General features: G+C 30.8%; 2 protein-coding genes and 1 non-coding gene across 3 annotated transcripts; 2 read left to right on the forward strand and 1 right to left on the reverse strand.

The window, feature by feature from the left end:
* Positions 1-943: 943 nt before the first annotated feature.
* Positions 944-1,015, forward strand: TRNAH-GUG (transfer RNA histidine(anticodon GUG)). The gene has a single exon. It is a non-coding gene; the product is annotated as a tRNA-His (tRNA).
* A 3,246-nt stretch (positions 1,016-4,261) lies between these two features.
* On the forward strand, positions 4,262-8,652 carry LOC102593693 (uncharacterized). The gene is made up of 5 exons (XM_006352538.2): positions 4,262-4,340; positions 4,511-4,648; positions 5,095-5,191; positions 7,752-7,998; positions 8,260-8,652. Exons 1-5 carry the CDS (start codon positions 4,275-4,277, stop codon positions 8,339-8,341), a joined length of 630 nt encoding a protein of 209 aa, XP_006352600.1. The 5' UTR covers positions 4,262-4,274; the 3' UTR covers positions 8,342-8,652.
* Positions 8,653-9,025: 373 nt separating this feature from the next.
* On the reverse strand, positions 9,026-11,824 carry LOC102594017 (pyruvate, phosphate dikinase regulatory protein 1, chloroplastic). The gene is made up of 3 exons (XM_006352539.2): positions 11,214-11,824; positions 9,586-10,228; positions 9,026-9,399 (listed from the first exon to the last, which is right to left on the reverse strand). The coding sequence occupies exons 1-3, from the start codon at positions 11,649-11,651 to the stop codon at positions 9,296-9,298; spliced, it is 1,185 nt and encodes a 394-aa protein (XP_006352601.1). The 5' UTR covers positions 11,652-11,824; the 3' UTR covers positions 9,026-9,295.
* Between the last annotated feature and the right edge of the window lie 6,357 nt (positions 11,825-18,181).

Raw genomic sequence — 18,181 nt, forward strand, 5'->3', positions numbered from 1 at the left:
TGACGTTCTCTTTCATAATATTTTAATGTATATATTAAAAAATAGATACTATTAAAGTGATTTTATTACGGGGCGTTGACTTTTTCCTTCACACAATATTTTAATGTATATATTAAATATTAAAAATTATGATTAATACATGTGACCTTCATCAAAGTGATTATTTGTTTGTGTAGGTAACTTTCTTTTTATTTCAGCCATCATCATTTGGATTTTGTGTCACCAAAACCTATAGGTTTCTCTTTTGTGCGTCTCCAATCTGTAATAAACTAGCCCATAACTTACTTTCTGAGTGAAATATCGATAGTTGAGTGACTTTCTAAGCGAAAAAATTATAGTTGACTGACTTTCTAAGATAAGAACCCTTAGTTGAGTAACTTTATAAGATAAAAACTCTTAGTTGAGTGACCATTTGAGATATTATCTCAATGAAAAAGGTAACATGTTATAATAGGGATAATTTAGATTTAGGAAAAAATACTTAAATACACATCTTATTTTATCATAATCTCTAAAATTTCCTAGCATTTTAAAAAAATCAAAAATCTCCTCTCGGATACATTACTCTCCTCTTGCACATCCTTATCCCCCCTCTCGGATACATCTCTCACTTATGTATCAGAATGTCTATTGATATATCTAGAAGTCCAGTGATGTATCCCAATGTACTATCCCCTCTCTGATACATCCCTCCCCTATCGGATACATCTCTCACCAGTCACCTATATATCCAAATGTTTGCTAATGTATCCGGAAGTCCAGTGATGTATCCGAAATTCATAAATTTTGAGAGATTTTTGTAATTTGGAAAAAAAATAGGGAAATAATGTAATTAACTCTTAATACTATGGGATTTAGGTAAATTATATTATTTTTTATTATTATTTTATACATAAAAGAAAAAGTAGTAAACTAAATATTATCCAATCATATCGAATATAATGTGGCTGTAGTTTAGTGGTGAGAATTCCACGTTGTGGCCGTGGAGACCTGGGCTCGAATCCCAGCAGCCACACACACATGTACATTTTTTTTTTTTCTTTTTTTATAAAAGGTCGTTGGAGGTGATTTAACCAAAGTTATTATATATAAGAAAAATGCGTAAGCCATCTATTTATAATATTCATCTGGATATTTGAATTTTGTTCAATTAATTTTGGATATTTTAATCAAAATTAATAGAAAAATATGAACGATATAATTATTTTTGTAATCTAAACAAAAACTAGTATAAATTTGAAGAAAATGAAATACCTTATATATAGAAGTTTCTATGTGTTGCAAAGTAAATCACGATTAAATAGATAATGGTAATAAAAAAGAATAATTTAATCGAATTACTCTCTACTTAATATTTATCATAAATGATATGCAAAGAAAAACATATGACAAGTAAAATCGATCAGAGAAAGTAATAAAAAGTGTCTTCGGGGTGTGAGGGTTGATCAGTTGATTGAGCACCCTCCATCCCTAATTTATGGTGACAGATCGAATCTCATCCTACGCTTTTTTATTTTCCTCTTTTACTTGGATGTTATTCATTCTTTGTTTGTTTTTTTATAGCAACACAGAGATTTAAAAAATGTATTTTAGATTTCGAATTTTAAAAATATATTTTTGTTCCTAAATTTAGTGTGTGTCACATGACATTTTTTCTATTAAAAGCTAAATAAAATAGTATACCTATATTTATGTGTCTACAACTCTATTATACATCGAAGTTAATTACGTGTTTTCTGCGTAAGAAACAAGAAGAAATTAAAGAACATTAATTAGCAGAGAAAATTAAAGAGACTTTTCCCATTACGTGTTAGGTTGGTAAGTAAGTTATTTTTAATACCCAAAATATAAGTTGCGTAAAAGAAATGAATAAAGAAAAATTAGGTGACGTAAATGGCGGAATTAGAATTTTTATTATAGGTTCAAATATAAAGACGAAAACACACGAATAATTGAAAAATAAATTAACATCTATATTTATAAAAGAAATGGTTTTAACAATTTTTAAACAATATAATTTTCTGTCGAGGTTCATCTGAACCCTCTCGATCTTACCTGACTACACCCTAGAATGGAGTCTTGCAAATAAAGTTTTCTTTCTTTCTCATAATCTTAACAAACACTTTAGAATTTAGAAATTAATTGTTTTATTTGTAAATAGGGTTAGTAGACTTATTTGAACTTAACATGTTTGTTATGTTGTCAAATCCATCAGGTAATTAACTATGATTTCCTAGTTGGATAGTCAAGTTGGTGACACCTTCCAAACAGGCACATGGAGTCTAGTTCAATTTAGTATTTTTTTTTATATATATATAGAGAAAAATAATTTTTAAAATTTTATGGACATAAAAAAACTACTACGTACTATTTATATTGTAAAATTAATTATCAGAAAATTACAGATAAATTTCTTAATAATTATTAAATATGAACCTAGTAAAATGGAAACTAACATACTATCCTAAGTTAAGAATTTACTAATATACAACATAAAACTTTATTAACACCGTTAATGTATATAACTTAGATCCAAAACTAATTGTCAAAAATTTGGTATTTATTTAGTTTTGAAATCATAATTTCAAAAGTGCTATATATTTAAGGGAAAATACATAAGTACCCCCAACCTATGCCTGAAATCCCAGAGACACACTTATACTATACTAAGGTCTTATTACCCCTGAACTTATGTTAAATTAGGTCTTAGGCCTAACTCACACCCCAAAAGCTAGCTCAAAGGGGAGGAGGATTGCCCAAAGCCTTATAAGGAGTCCATCCATCTTATTAACCACCGATGTGAGACTTTTGTTATTCTTTAACACCCCACCTCACGCCCAGTGCTTAGCATTTGGTGCGTGGGCAATTTTGATTTTTGGGGGCCCCAACATCGGGTGAGACGGGCCCTGCTCTGATACCATGAAGGTAAAACGAAAGAGCTCAATCAGAGCAACAATGAGAGCTCCATGAGCATCTCAGATATTTTGTATTAAGAAGAAGATTACATTGAGTGAGTCACAGTATTTATAACTCTCTTATTGTGACTTGTAACTGATCTTACTAACTAACTCTATGCTAGGTAGTTACAACTAATTATTGTAATATGAATGATCTATCCTTTCACGTTTAACAACCTAACTAACATTAACTAACTTCTAACTGACAGTAGCTCATCTTCACATCACATTAACTTATTTTATAAATAATTTTCTACCCCATTTCGGCCTAAGTGGCACTATCAACCAGATAACTTGAAAAAATTGTCAACACGCACTGAGCCCAGAAGATAGTGCCACATAGGCCGAAAAGGGGTAGAAAATTATTTATAAAACAAGTTCGGAGGGTAATAGGACCTTTGTATAGTATAAGTGTGTCTCTGAGATTTTGGGCATAGGTTGGGGGGTACTTATGCATTTTCCCTATATTTAATGATAAGAACTACTATCAGTGAATATGGTGTGATGAATATGATCCTTCCACACTTAATTAAAATTTTTGAATACGAGTCATGAAAAAATAATCTTAATAGAGAGCGTCTTTTACAAATCTATCTAGTTTAGGAGCAAATTACTTCTCTTTACACGAGTTTTCAATATTACGAATCTTATCAGAATTTGGACTTCAGATACATGCATCTGACGCGTCCCGATACATGTATCTCGAATAAATGAGGTCAAAATTAATTAGGTGTAATTTATTCATATACATTGTATCCAAGTGGATTTCATGTATCTGACTCTCTCGCTCACCTCTCTCCCTATGTATCTGTATGCGGGATGTTATCTCGTATCCAAATACATGTATCTTAGTGTGATTTGCATGTATCTAAGATACATAGACTATCTCGCCCACCCTCCTATCTCACTCTCCTGTTCACCTCTCTCCCTATTTTCAGTGTATCTAATAGTGAAAATACAAATATCTAGGTGTATTTGATTTAAAATCTAATATGATATTATTAATTAGTCAGACAATATATAATTATTTTAAACTATAGGGTTAATTAGTAAATTAAATATAGTATTGCATTAAAAAATAATAAAAAATTAAATATTGAATCTATAAAATTTAAGTTTTTAACTCATCCCCAACTTCTACACAACAATTTAATGGTAGAATCAAGATTCTTATTAAGAGGGTTCAAAATATAAAAAAGTGAACTAAAAAGTCAAATAATTCAACATCTATCATGTATATATATATAAAAAAAATTCAACCTTATATATACGTCATAATTTTATATCGAAGGGGATCGAATGAACCCTCTTGCACCCATGTGGTTCCGCCCTCCTTATATTAGGCCTTGTGTTTCTCCAACTCCTCCTCATTCAACAAAAATGGTAAGCCTTGTTTTATGGGTCAAATCTTTATTTTTGTATCCCCTCTCAAAGTTTTGTTATATAAATATGTGACAACTGTTTTATTGAATTTTAAAAACTATATTGTTAAATGATGTTTGAGTTTTCTCTATAAAAATATATTCAAATGTTCAATTCCAATTGAATTGTAGGAAAATATGGCTAATCAAAGCTTAAAGGGAGAATTTGGAGAAGAAAAAGTATATGTTTCTGAGAGCTTTGTTGTGGACATGGAACACATATCTCATCATCTTGTAGAAAAAGAAATAAATGCAAATTCAAGAATTACTGTAAGTTCATATTCCTTTCTCTTAAGTGTCTTTTTTTTTCATCCGATGTTCGTTTTATTTGGTTTTTCGTACGTCAAATTTGAAAGAAAGTTATTGAGTTTTGCTAAACTTGTAAGTAGAGCAAGATTTAATTTAAATTTGTATATAAAAAATCCCATATTAAGGATAAAAGCTTTCTAATAAAAATGATTTTGTACCAGAATTTAAAGTCGAGATGTTTGATTAAGCATGAATTTGACTTTTTTCTAGTGATCATTTCATGGTTTAATAGATCTTATACTTGTTGACTTTAAAATTATGAGGAATGTTATGAACTCATTATTTTTCTAATTGGTTTAATTTGAAAATGAATTTCTCTTTAAACCAAAAAAATATACTCCAATATTCTTGATGAATTATATATGTATTTTGTGTGTATGTCTGATGGTTTGAATTATGAAAAAAAGTTGCAGAGAAACCATTCGAGGAAAGGTTCATTGAAAAAACAAAATTTCAACGATGTCAATGAAAAAGACACAAACCTAATGGCCATTTCACCAAAAGGTAATACTTTTTTTAATTCTTTTTTTCATTTTAAAAAAATGAAAGAAAAAAAAATCTTCACTATGAATATCAAGTTAAGGTACTTTATAAAAGCTTGATAAAAGCATTTTTAGATGATAAATTGAGGTTTAAAGCCACCAACTATATTTTTCTCTCATCAATCGCGCTACTAAAAATGGAGTTTTCCACATAGTGAATCAATGAAAATTTTATGTTACAAAATATGAATTTTCCATTTGTTTTTCATGTGACAACTCAGTGAGAAAATGGATGGTGGTAAAATGGAATCTCAATGAAAAAGTGAGAACACCACGCTATTTTTTTTTTCTATGATTCAATCAAAATATATGTGGTGATTTTTTTTCATTGAAACAATTAAAATATCTGTGAAAATAACCACTAAATATTTTTTTTAGTAGTGATCATACATATGTATGTTGTATAATGATGTATACATAATGATGCCATATATATTTATATTTATCAACTATATTTTTTAGGGCAGCTTAAAAATTGTAATTATCCCTTTAATTAAATTTCCATTTTTGTTGATTGAATGTATTTAAATTTAATGATGGAAAAGAAACACCATTGTAGTAGTACCACTTTGACGTTTTCTCCAAGGTAAAAAAGTCTCATTAGAAGAATGGGTTTTAGTCTTGGCTACGAGCTAGTATGTTAGGGTATGGTGGTATGTTTGATTGGTTAAAGTTTTCGGAGAATATTTTTTTTAGGAAAATAAGTTTGAGAAATGACTTTTCATAGGGAAAACAAGTTTGTATTCCGCATCAATTAATTTGTCTAAGATTATATAAAATATATTTAGATAATATCTTCTGCTTACTTATCAAATACTAAGTTAAAACTCAAAACGTTTTCCTTCGTTCCAATCACAAGCTTATATATAATTATAATAATAACAACAATAATTATTTTGAATGATTTATAGTTTGACCATCATAGAGGTATTATTTAAGTGACAATTAGACCATCATAAAGATAGTAAGTGATAATTAATTAATCGTGTCTAAACATGCACCATGCACTTGCACGAAATGCTTAGTTTGACTAAACAACTCACATATAAGATAATCCACTATGTATCCTCATTTTCAAAGTTAAAACTTTGTTTAAAATAATAATAATAATAGTGCTTAGCTTAGTTGTCTTGTAGTTTCCTTAAATTCCTTTTAAATCATCATAATGAGTTATCTCAATGGTAAGTACTTAACTAGACAATGACGTTTACACCAAATTAATTAATTCAAATTATCATCAAACATATGATAGAAGGGATATGAAACTTACGAATTCTATAATTCTAGAATAACAATATCAAGGGAAAATGCAAATACTAGATTTTAACCAAAGTAATGAAGTTTGACTATCTCCATAAGTAGCGTTCTAGCTCCGCCCCTAATTATAATAATTAAATTATTTAACGAAGCTTTTACCTACTCCAATCTTTAATCCTAGACGTGCCACATACGTACATCATTAGTTTGTAATTAATATAATATAGATGCACATGCATTAGAATCATTCTTTTTCTTTTTCTTTATCGTATTAGCTTAGAATTATGTTTTTGTCAATGTTCTTTTTAAAGATTGCCAAGAATTTCTTGGTGAGCTACAATTTGATGAAATCATGATGCTACTAATTATTATTTTCTTCAATTAAAAAATATTTTGTCCAATCTATCCATTCAATAATTCAAAAATGTTGAAGATAAGAATGATTATGATATCTAACTTGCCAATGGGGTCGAGTTTGGGGAGTGCCATACCTTGTAAAATTTCTTAATTTAGAAAAAAACGCATATGCATTAGAATTATTGAGTAAAGCATAGTAATAACCTAACACATTATTATGGTATAATCTTTTAAGTTATATACATCGACAAGATTAAATATTTTTATATATATATGACTAGTCTAATTTAAACGGTAATGCATATAGGAGCTAGTAAGGGTCTAGGGGTTCAATTATATTGTTTATATATGGTTAATATTATTTTTTATGTATATATAGTAGATGTTGAACTCTCTTCGACTTCTTCGTGAGTTTACTCTCCATATTTTGATCCCTTAGTGAAAATCCTAACTCCGCCACTGATCATGCATATTAGTCACTTTGTTTATCATAGTTTGACTATGTACAAAATTTAAAAAAGAAAGAATGCCGACTTTTAATACTTGCCATAATGTTTGTGTGGCTAGGGGCAACTTTCTAATATCGAGTTCATCTGAACCGAATACTTTCTATACAAAATATAAATTTATATGTAAATACCTAATGGATTCATGCTAAAATATTAAAGATTGAATCCATAAAACTAAATTTCTAAATTCGCCTTGGTGTGTGGCTATAGAAGCTTTTATTACGGTAATATATGAATGTATCGTTCTTTTTTGACAACGGATTAATAAAGAAAAATAGAACGTGTTATTTTTATCAAGTTATCGACGTATTTACCTTCTAAATGACCTGATTGTATGTACCATCATTGCATATATAGGACATAAATTCTTAACTTTTTTAGTGCAACTTCTTTTGCTAGGAGCTAGCATGCTTGAAAAGTCCATGGTGATAACATCTGATCACTCCACACCACATGCACATAATCAGAACACATCAGTGGTAGCTGCCAGTAGCGGTGCTGCCAGTAGCGGTGCTGCCATCACCACCACCACCACCGCCATCGATGGTAAAGTAGCTGTCTCCAAGAGATTCAGTTTCCGACGATCTTCTTCCTCCTCACCTTGGACCATTGATCCCAGAAGGATACTTATTTTCTTTGCTACCTTGTAAGTTCTCTTAACCAGTTACATAGAAGAGAAAAGTATTGAAAACACCCCTAAACTCGGCGTGAATTATTAGTTTCATCCCCGAACTATTTACAGTCTTAAAAACACCCCTTAACTTAACTAACTGAACCTAAAGATACCCCCGGATCTTGCAACATGAGTGAATTACACCCCTAAATTCTAACCAAGAATTATGTACAATTTTCGTTACTTTGGCAATCCTGCATCTGACTTTTTGTTCGTGTTTTTCTACATTGACAGATCAAGTATGGGAACAATACTACTGATCTATTTCACACTATCCATGACCAAGCTCAATGGAGAAGATAAAGCTTCGTATTGATCTATTTTCATACTATTCATTGCCAGGATCAACGACATTCTCAGTTGACAGAAAAGACGTCAAAAACTGTTTTCCCTCCTAAAATAACAAAGTGATGGAAAAGTCTGTATGATATCGAAGCAGAAGAGATTGAGCATAACTGGTTTTCGGGTGACAGACTATCTGTGAACATTTGGAAGTACAAAGAAAGGAATGGAGTCAAAGAGATGCTAAAAAAACAGATAGACCTTCTTTTAGGAAGAATTCAAATGGCAGATGTGTAAAATTTGAGTATAACTTTAATACAGTCGCAATGCAAAAGAATTTTTATACCATCGTGTGTTTCGCTCATTAAACAAGGAAACATGATCGAATGAGAAGACATGTTGAAAACATAAATAAAGCAAATCAAAGTGTAGTGTATTCTTTCTAACAACTTAAACTTTTAGATGAGTTGTTGATACAACTTGAAGTTGTCGGTATCTCATTGTGGATTCTCATACTGACTAATGGTTTTAATAGCAAATACGGGAGTTATACTACCCTGTATACAAATTAAATTCACAAAATTTTAATGAAGAGCCAGGAATAACCAACCTTTTGCTATTTTTCTCACATTTCCTTCATTTCCTGCCTCCTACTCATCCCGGTTTCTTCTGAGATCCTATGCCAACTTCAAAGTAGTAATGATACACATTTATAAAATGTACACAAGATGCAACAACATTAGCTATATTCAAAGTTGATATCGTTGCAATATTTATTTGAGATACAGTAAGAGTTGACATTACCTATTATGTGTGCAAACTACATAGAGCACTATACAATATCAAGCAAAATGTACCAACACCTGCTATACATAGGTTGCAACCGCAGTACGTTTATTGCTCTGGCACTCTGCCAGCACAAAGTAGATGTCTTGGATTTCAAGTATTGTCTTTGAGATCTGATCCATCAATGCTTGAGAACAACAGTTTAATAGCGTTTGGAAATTCTTGGCATTGAACACCTGTTCTTTCTGTCGTGGTAAAGTCTCAGAACAATAACAGCTGTTTCTTCAATAGCTTTAGACGTAACTTCTGCAACCAAAGCAACAATGGGGAAAACGAATCATCAAAATTTCTAGTAATTAACTTCCTCAGATTCGTCTGTTGGCGTAATCGTGGAGGTTAACACCTAATTGTTAAGTAAGGGTTTACTCCTAATATCAGACAACAGAAAAACATGAGCACGGTACAAACTACAAAATATAGAAGGCAAATTACCTATTACTGGCCAGACAGGGTTTTGCGCAAAAATTTTCCCTGCATATTCCAACTCTTCTTTCACGTAATCCATGTCACAATAGTTGGTCTTCAGTTCTCCATCCATACCCAGAGTCTTAGCTCTTGCTCTTCTGATGGATTGCAGAACAACGGGATTTATTGTCAAAGCAAAAACCTTTTCGGGGTTAACTTCAAACAGTGTATTGGGTAAGTCTATATTCATGACAATGGGTACATTAGCTACTTTATATCCTTTCTGTGCTAAATAAATAGATAGCGGTGTCTTCCCACTTCGTGAAACACCGGTTAGAACTATATCCGCCATATGCAGGTTTCGCGGCAAGGCACCATCATCTTGCTTTATGGTAAATTCAATTGCTTCAATCCTCCGGAAGTATTCCTCGCTGAGAGGAGATTTCTGCCTCTCAGGAGCCCAACGAGAGAGGCCAGAAGGTGAAACACCAAGATGGCCAGCAATTGCCTCTGTAATTGGCCCCAGTATATCACTAGATGCTACACCCCAGTGTTGACATGCTTGTTTGGCAAATTGAGCCATGGAAGGCTCAGCTAAAGTAAAGACAACCATTGCCCCTTCTTTGGCTGCTTGCTTCACTATCTCCATTAATTTTTCAACATCATCAATCTAGAAAAATCACGGTCCATCAAGCATAAAAAGTTCAACACTAAGCTTAATCATATTTGTCATCAGATCACATCAAATAATTATTTAGTCAATAACTTTAGATAGTAAACATGGTCATTCAGACTTTAGATGATACAATAAGATAAACAAGATCAGAATGCTTTTCACATGAATCATTCATATCAAGTTTACAATTGTATAACTCCAGCAATACATACTTTGAATTTCTTAACACAATACATTGTTTTGAGTAAAAGCTACTAGGTTCGGTTGAACCCATATCTGGGCTTCTACCTCCACCTCTGATGTTAATAGGGGCTTAAAGCAAACAAATTGCTTGCATGTTAAATTAGGAAAGCAGCTCTTACACTGTAATTCTTCCATTGTGTTAATTTTTCCTTTCAACATCTTAGGTCAATGCTTTATACGATTTCCAAGCATCCATTAACAATAACCACTCAAACTTCAATTCCAAACTCAAAGGTCAACACAATTATGTAGCAGGGCCAATTTTGGCCACAAAATACAACAGAGGATCAACGTGAACAATATATTAGAGTGGTAAATTTGGTCATTTTCCCTAATCTTAACGTATCATTACTATTGTCTTTGTTATTGTCATTATAACATTGTTTCGCTTTACTTCAACACATCCAAACCATTTATTGACTTAGACCAACTACCAATTTGAGTCTAGCTCTTGCCAATATGAATAATATATAGTACTTAGTAAATCTGTTCTTTTTTTCCTTTATACCAACTACACACATGTATTTGTCTATATTTTTAATCTTTTCTTTTGGTTACATTGACACTTGATCAAAATTTTGGTTCGCAAACTAAATTATCCCGGGATTATAGTAATGAGACTAATTTATCAGCTGATAACAGATTTACTCGATGATAAATTTGTATTATCAATCAGACATAAAGCATATCCCATATTATTCGGAGTAGCAAATTATAATCAGATAAACAAACTTACCCCAGAGAACAAGTGAGTATTCACAGGGCAAACGCGATCGACTAAGCAATAATCAAATTGTCCTAAAGCTGCGTTAACGGCGTGCTCCGCCGTCCATCCAGTTCCATCAGACACCATAAATATCGGTTTTCCTCCGTTAACCTCTTTTTCATCGTCTGACGAGCCGGACCGGCTATCACCTTTAGGAGACATAGGCAACTCAATTTCCGGTGAACCGGACTTGTCGCGTGATTCAGTGTAACTAACAGCAGACCGGTCTAGTTTCCTGCCGGACCGGATGCTTCGAGCTCTGGACCACCGGTTTAGCTGAGGGCTGGCTTTAATCCTTCGCACCTGCGACTGAGATTCATCGGAATTTTCAGAACTCGCCGGTGGAGATGGACTGTTTCTGGTGCCGGTGCCGGAACCGGACAAGCGTAGGCTAGAAGAACAAATCATTTCCTTTGAATTTTTATTTTTTCACAAAATCTACATCGGTATTTTTGTTGATCTCAAAACGCCGAATCAGTTGAGATTTTTTTGCGGTTTCAGCCCGTAAAATCAAAATGGTTTGGATCGGCCCAACTATTCTAATTGGGCCTAAATTTAAGATCTTCGGTAACTGAAACACATTAAACAAAGATAAAACCAACAATTTTTAAAGAATCTTGTGTTTTACAATTTCATGTATTTATTCATATTCAGTGTATCTGTATTCAATATCAATTTCATTTACTGTGTCTAGTGTCAGTTTGATGCATCCAATATCAATTTCATCTAGTGTGTCAATCTGATGCAACGAGTGTGTATCTTAGTGACAATTCATAGGAAATTCAAAGTGACGTATGAATAATATGTAAATTATTAAACTTATCGTGTAGTTGAGTAGGAGTGTTTGCTTTATTATATAGTTTTTAAAAACATATTTAGTGTACTTCATTCTTTAAGTGGGGTTTGGAGAAATTATGATGCAGGCAGATTTTATCTCTATCATTATTAGATAGAAATATTATTTCCGATAAACTCTCAGCTTAATTAGCAAAGTGTCGGCTAACGAGTATACCAGAATATTATTACGACTAAACGATGTGGCCTCTAGAGTTCAAATCATAGGCTTATCTGATAATTTCTTTAAGGACCTACAAATTAAGATAACGTTACTTTTTAATTCCATAGTCCCCCAACAAGAGAGATGATTTGTGGACTGTGATATTAGTCTAGTCTAGAAAAAGAAAGCTTTTGCCAATGATGTCTCACTTTTCTTCTTTAGGGCTTCATACTTTCCCATCAACTTTATATAGGATCATCTAGTAGAGAGAAAGATATTAAATCGATCATATTTATGCTATTCAAAATAAGTGGTGTTTTTAGTTTGAATAACTTTAGAGAAGGTGCACAAATTGGTATAGATGGTTCCTAGATTGGTTGTTGTGGAGCTTAAGGTAGGTCACGAAGGTGGTTGTGAAGGTACACAGTATATCCTTTAAGAAAACTATTGATTTATAGAAAGTAAAACGAATTTTCACTAAAATAAAAAGAGCATCATTAATATCTTTTTAATTATGTACTATTGGATCGAAATAACATATAATGATGGTTTATTTAATTTATCTCATCGCAATCACGTGTGGCTAACGCAAACCTCACATCATTGTATATTGAATATAGACATAGATGATGAAAAGTATTGCTGATTAGACTATATATAATAATCAAGAAATCTCTTGCTAAATATTTGCTCCTATTTTAGATAAAGAAAAAGAATATAAAACATGACTTTATTATACAAAATATCTTAATTTGATACATATATTGATCGTTTGTGGTCATTCACTTCTTGTTGGCAAATTGTCTTGCAATATTTGATCATTTAAGCTAGACCTTTGACTATGAGTTCAACAGAATTTAATAGACGTGGCTCAAATATATATAGATGATTTATCATGAATTCAGTAAAACATGTTTTTTAATGTTTCAAACTTATAAATTCAAAATCTTTTAACTTCGCCTTTGATAGCCGGTTAGATTGGATCTTTTTCTCTTTAATCAAATCAAGAGTGACTAATTAATTTGCTCATCGGCAATCCCCAAACTTATTAGTCAGTCTTGGAGTAGTTGTAATGAAAGTCGTTTTCACTAATGAAAATGATCTTTGATTTGGTACAAATTTCCCTCTTTCAAATGAAGTTTCTTTCAAAATTATTAATTTTGGACATATGGTGCTTGGATAGTGTAATAGGGGAACGCTTATAGGGATGCGTCTGACTCTAATACTACGTAAAAGAAAGAATATTAAAAATTAATTCAATTTCAGAATTTTAGGTCAAAATATTAAAATTATCCAAAATCATTCCAACATAATAACTCACACACTTCACCAATATTGTGGAAATTCTAACAAATTTGCCTTAACATTAATTGTATACAAGAAATGAATCTTCTCAAAATTAATAAGGAGCCAAATCGTCTAATATAAATCCTCTAGTTGAATGAAATTGCACAATTTATATTTATTTCTCCTATTATTTGACTGATTCAATATTTTTGCAAGTTGAAAATGATCACTCATTAAGATTTGGTCGATATTCTTTTTGCTTGTGGTCTTTATCATGAGAGAGAAAGTATATACTTTATAGTCAAATCATGCTTAAATAATTTTAGTTGAAGATAAGATATAACTAGAGCATGGGCATGCTCGAGGTTAGCATGATAATGTTTTGTTGTTTGCTAATAAAAGACCACGCATTTTAATGAAATGAAAGGTTATGCTAACCATTATAATTAGTGGTGAAGTAAAAAATTTATACGTGTAAGAAATATTAGGGTATCATACCTATAACCTGATTGAACTTGTGAAGGGGATTCAAATCTCCAATTAAAATTTGTTATCCTATACCTACAATGTTGATTTTGGTTAACTCTTAATTTTGAAATCACTAGTCTTAAATTTTTGTGATCTGAAATGCATATGAGTCTAGCAAAATCTATGGTGGACTAGCTTGATTGATAGAATAATTAAGTCCCTTGATAAACCTCCTTACCCTCTCAACTTAGGATCTTAGACTCTTTGAAGATAAAAAAAAAAAAAAAAACATTTACATCAAGAAGTTATATATTTATTTATGAAAAAACTACCTAATTAGACAAACATTCTTATCATGTTTACTAATTTTTTCTATAGTTTGAAATAATTACATATTGTCTCACTGATTAACGATTTTATATCATATTTCAAGTCAGGTATACCTAGATACATGTATTTTTGCTTCCAGATACACTAAAATAGCGAGAGAGGCAAGCGATAGAAGAAGAGAGGTGAGCGAGATTTCTAGATACGTGTGAATCTGGGTTACCAGATATAGGGAGAGAGGACAGTGTCGAGCGAGATAGGAGAGAGGCAAGTGAGAGAGTCAGATACATGCAGCTAATCCACTTCGATACAGTGTATCTAGAACAAATTACACCAAAGTTTGACTCCATATTTCCGAGATACATGTATCTGAACGTGGCAGATATATGTATCGGAAGCCCAAAATTTGGTAAGATTTGTTATATTGCAAAATAGCATTAATCTAAGTAATTGGCTCCTAAACTAATGAAATTTCTTTAAGCTAAGTTACCCTTTATTTATTTTAGGGTCTATTTGGGGCCTAATTTTGTTTATTCGTTGGATGTTTGTTATGTTTATTTTTACTTAATTAAATAATACAAGCCATGTGCTCAATTTTATTTTATTTTTAAAATTCTAATCGAACAAGGACACGAGTCTTAAATAAGCTAAGCTAGGACTTTGATGTTAAAATGCAATATGTGAAAATATCAACTAAGATGAATAAAGACCTTATATATATGTATGTAATAAAATGAAGCCTAAGGGTATGGTACAAAAAATAATAATTATCCATCATCAGTAGCTTGTGTCCTGCATCAAAGCATTGCACATGGAAGCCCTTAAATTCTCAGCCTGCAAAAAAATTTCCTTTGTTTCAATAGTAGACGTAGAGTCTAGACGAAACATGAGACTTTGTTTTATCAATAATTCCCCATGTTTTTTCTTGTCGAGAAATTTATCATGTGTCTTGTTTCTTGCTATGTGGCAAAATTCGTAGCGGAGTTAGAATTTTCACTAAACAAATTCATATATAAAAAGGTAAACACATGCACGGAAAAGTTAAAGAAAGTTTAACATATATTATATATACATTAAAAAAATTAACCAAATATAAACTATATAATTTTTTATTGGAAAGGATTCGAATGAACCCCTTAACCCTACCTAGTTCTTCCCTTGGGACAGAATCACAACACATTCTAGCAATGGAATTTTAAAATATTTAACATGTCTCAATTTAATTACGTGATTTTTTTAGTTATTACAATTATTTTTTGAAGCTAAATTAAATTACATCGACTTAATATTCAAAAGTTATACGAAAATCATTTCAATATAATCTATAAAAAAAATGTATAATAAAATGTAAGAGGAAAAAGAAATCTAAGAGATGAAATATTGAATGATGAAGGGAGGCAAGACTTGGAAGAATGAGAGCCAAATGAAACAATATTAAGTTTGTGATTGGAAATTAAGTTAGGTTTTCAACAACCATTATTGGTTGAATATTATGCTATTAGAAATGACAGCAGATCTTGCGTAATATAAATACTTGAATTAGAAAAAGCAAAAATTAAAATAAATTTAATTATCCTAAAAAAAAATAACACCCCCAAAATTCAAACCACTTCTTTTTCTCACTCACTTAGCCAATGAAATTAAGGGTGTATTAGGTATTGAGAAATACTTTTTTTTAGAAAAAAGCTTTTTAAAACGAGATAAATAATTTCTCTAACGGAAAAAGGAAGAAAAAAAACTTATATTTTTTTTAGAAAATAAGTTCTTTAAAACGAGATAAATAATTTCTCTAATGGAAAATGGGAAAAAAATTTATATGTGATTCAAATTCATTATCTCCACTACTAGCGGATGTGGTGCAGCGATGAGGTTGCTCCTTGCTTGATCAGAGTTCTCGAGTTCGACCTGATTATGAAAAAATTTATGATAGGGAACGCTTCTCCTGAATGGTCCCTATACGGCGCGAATTCGAAATAGTCAGACTCCAATGAGAATATTGAGCACTGAATAAATTTAAAAAAGTTCATTATCTCCTCCTACTCATCCAATCGCCAACCCTCATGTCCCCTTTTTCATCTTTGAGCTCCTTTAATGTGTTGCTAAATTATATATAAATATAATAATATTTTCTTGCTTACAACTAATATTAAAATAAATTAAAAATATAACTTATTTTTAAAAATACATTTTTCATAAAAAAATATCTTTCCTCCTACCGAACACATCCTTAAAGATCACTCTTTTCAAGCTACACCAATAAATATATAGCAAAAAAAGGTAAACATCAAAGGAAAAAAGATATTTGCCATAATAAGGCAGAAGAATTTCTCTGATTTCTTAATGAGCCACGTGTTCTTCTGCTATACATAAACACTCAAATAATAATATTGGATCCGGCTCCTCTCTATTTTCCCAAGTTCTTGCTTGGATGTGAGACACATGGCATAGATAAGAATTGATGGCTAAGATTTGATTGATTATAATAAAATTTTAATTATAATTTAGATAATTAATATTTCATAAAAATAGTAATGCCACAATCATACATATATATTTTCTTTTCCATAAATATATTATAAATTTTTTATTTAGGTTCGGTAACATAACTCACTAGTTTTGGCTCAAATTTATTTACATATAAAAATTTATCAAATATATATAATAAAAAAAACGTAAATTAAGAATTCATGAATTACTAGCACTTAAGTCTTGTATAGTTGGAAATAAATTATCTCGAAATTAATTATTTCAAGATTGTGTTAACCACCCTTAATTAACGTGAATAAAAATAACACTACAATTCTGAAATAAGTTATCACGTTATACCAAACATAAGATAAACTCGTCCTAAAATTTAATTCGAAATTAGTTACCTCTTATTTCTTAAGATCATTATCTTATGATTTAAAAATTCAAAAAGTTCAAATTCTTAATTCGTTTCCGCTAAAAATACGTAACCTCATTCAACTCTTTTTTCCCTACAAGTTGTTTCCTTTCCCTATAAATATAGCGTCCAATATATCTTTTTCTGCATTACAAAACAATCGACTGCCTAAGCAACTTAGTTTTATTCTCCATGTAAGTTACCTTCTCTTTTTTATTTTGGTTTTATTTTTCATGTAACTACTAGTAGTAGTGTTTGTTGGTTTGGCAAGGAGAATATATTTTTATTTTGTTATTTATGTCTTTTAACAAATTTCATCTTGTGGTCGGAATTTTTTTACGTTCTAATTTTTTTTTTTAATATGAGTGATATAAAGAGATTTCATTCATGCATGTTCTGATATCATATTCAGAGGCAGATGCAAAATTTGAAAGCTTTGGAAGCCATACTACTTGAATAGTAATATATGAAACCTTTTTTTTTGGGCGTAGCCATGCAAACTAGTACTATTATTTAGTTTTTTTTTTCATTTTTATTGTATTATTTTTTACTGATGATATTTTTATGTGGATTGGTTTTTTTAGTAACACAGGCAAATTAAGTGTAAGCTCTATGACGAAGTCTTCAAGCGTCCCACTACAAGCAAACCAAGTAAGAAATAAATCTTTGCAAATTAGAATATTTTTAAGTTATAGATACTAATAATATATAAAATTATTTTTTATGTTTTGAATTTTATAAATGTGTGATCATCTGATCTAGAAGGTTAAACTATTAAATAAAACAAGTTTTAATTTTTAATTATACCTACAATACTATTCATTGCAAAATTTGGATAATGTGGTAACTCGTCTGATATATGATAATATTTTTAAATTATAATTTAATTTAAAAAATTATAAAAATATATAATTTTAAGAAAAGAGGGTTGACCGGCAAAGTCCGTAGCCCACGCACTTGTGGGCTAGGCCGACC

The sequence above is a fragment of the Solanum tuberosum genome, unplaced genomic scaffold (assembly GCF_000226075.1).
Source record: "Solanum tuberosum cultivar DM 1-3 516 R44 unplaced genomic scaffold, SolTub_3.0 scf00149, whole genome shotgun sequence".
Classification (NCBI taxonomy): domain Eukaryota; kingdom Viridiplantae; phylum Streptophyta; class Magnoliopsida; order Solanales; family Solanaceae; genus Solanum; species Solanum tuberosum.

Coding starts and splice junctions, on each gene's coding strand:
- LOC102593693 (XM_006352538.2), top strand. CDS start 4,275: ATGTGGTTCCGCCCTCCTTATATTAGGCCTTGTGTTTCTCCAACTCCT. Junction 4,341..4,510: donor CTCCTCATTCAACAAAAATG/GTAAGCCTTGTT, acceptor ATTGAATTGTAG/GAAAATATGGCTAATCAAAG. Junction 7,999..8,259: donor CTTATTTTCTTTGCTACCTT/GTAAGTTCTCTT, acceptor CTACATTGACAG/ATCAAGTATGGGAACAATAC.
- LOC102594017 (XM_006352539.2), bottom strand. CDS start 11,651: ATGATTTGTTCTTCTAGCCTACGCTTGTCCGGTTCCGGCACCGGCACC. Junction 10,229..11,213: donor ATACTCACTTGTTCTCTGGG/GTAAGTTTGTTT, acceptor TGATTTTTCTAG/ATTGATGATGTTGAAAAATT. Junction 9,400..9,585: donor CCCTGTCTGGCCAGTAATAG/GTAATTTGCCTT, acceptor CTTTGGTTGCAG/AAGTTACGTCTAAAGCTATT.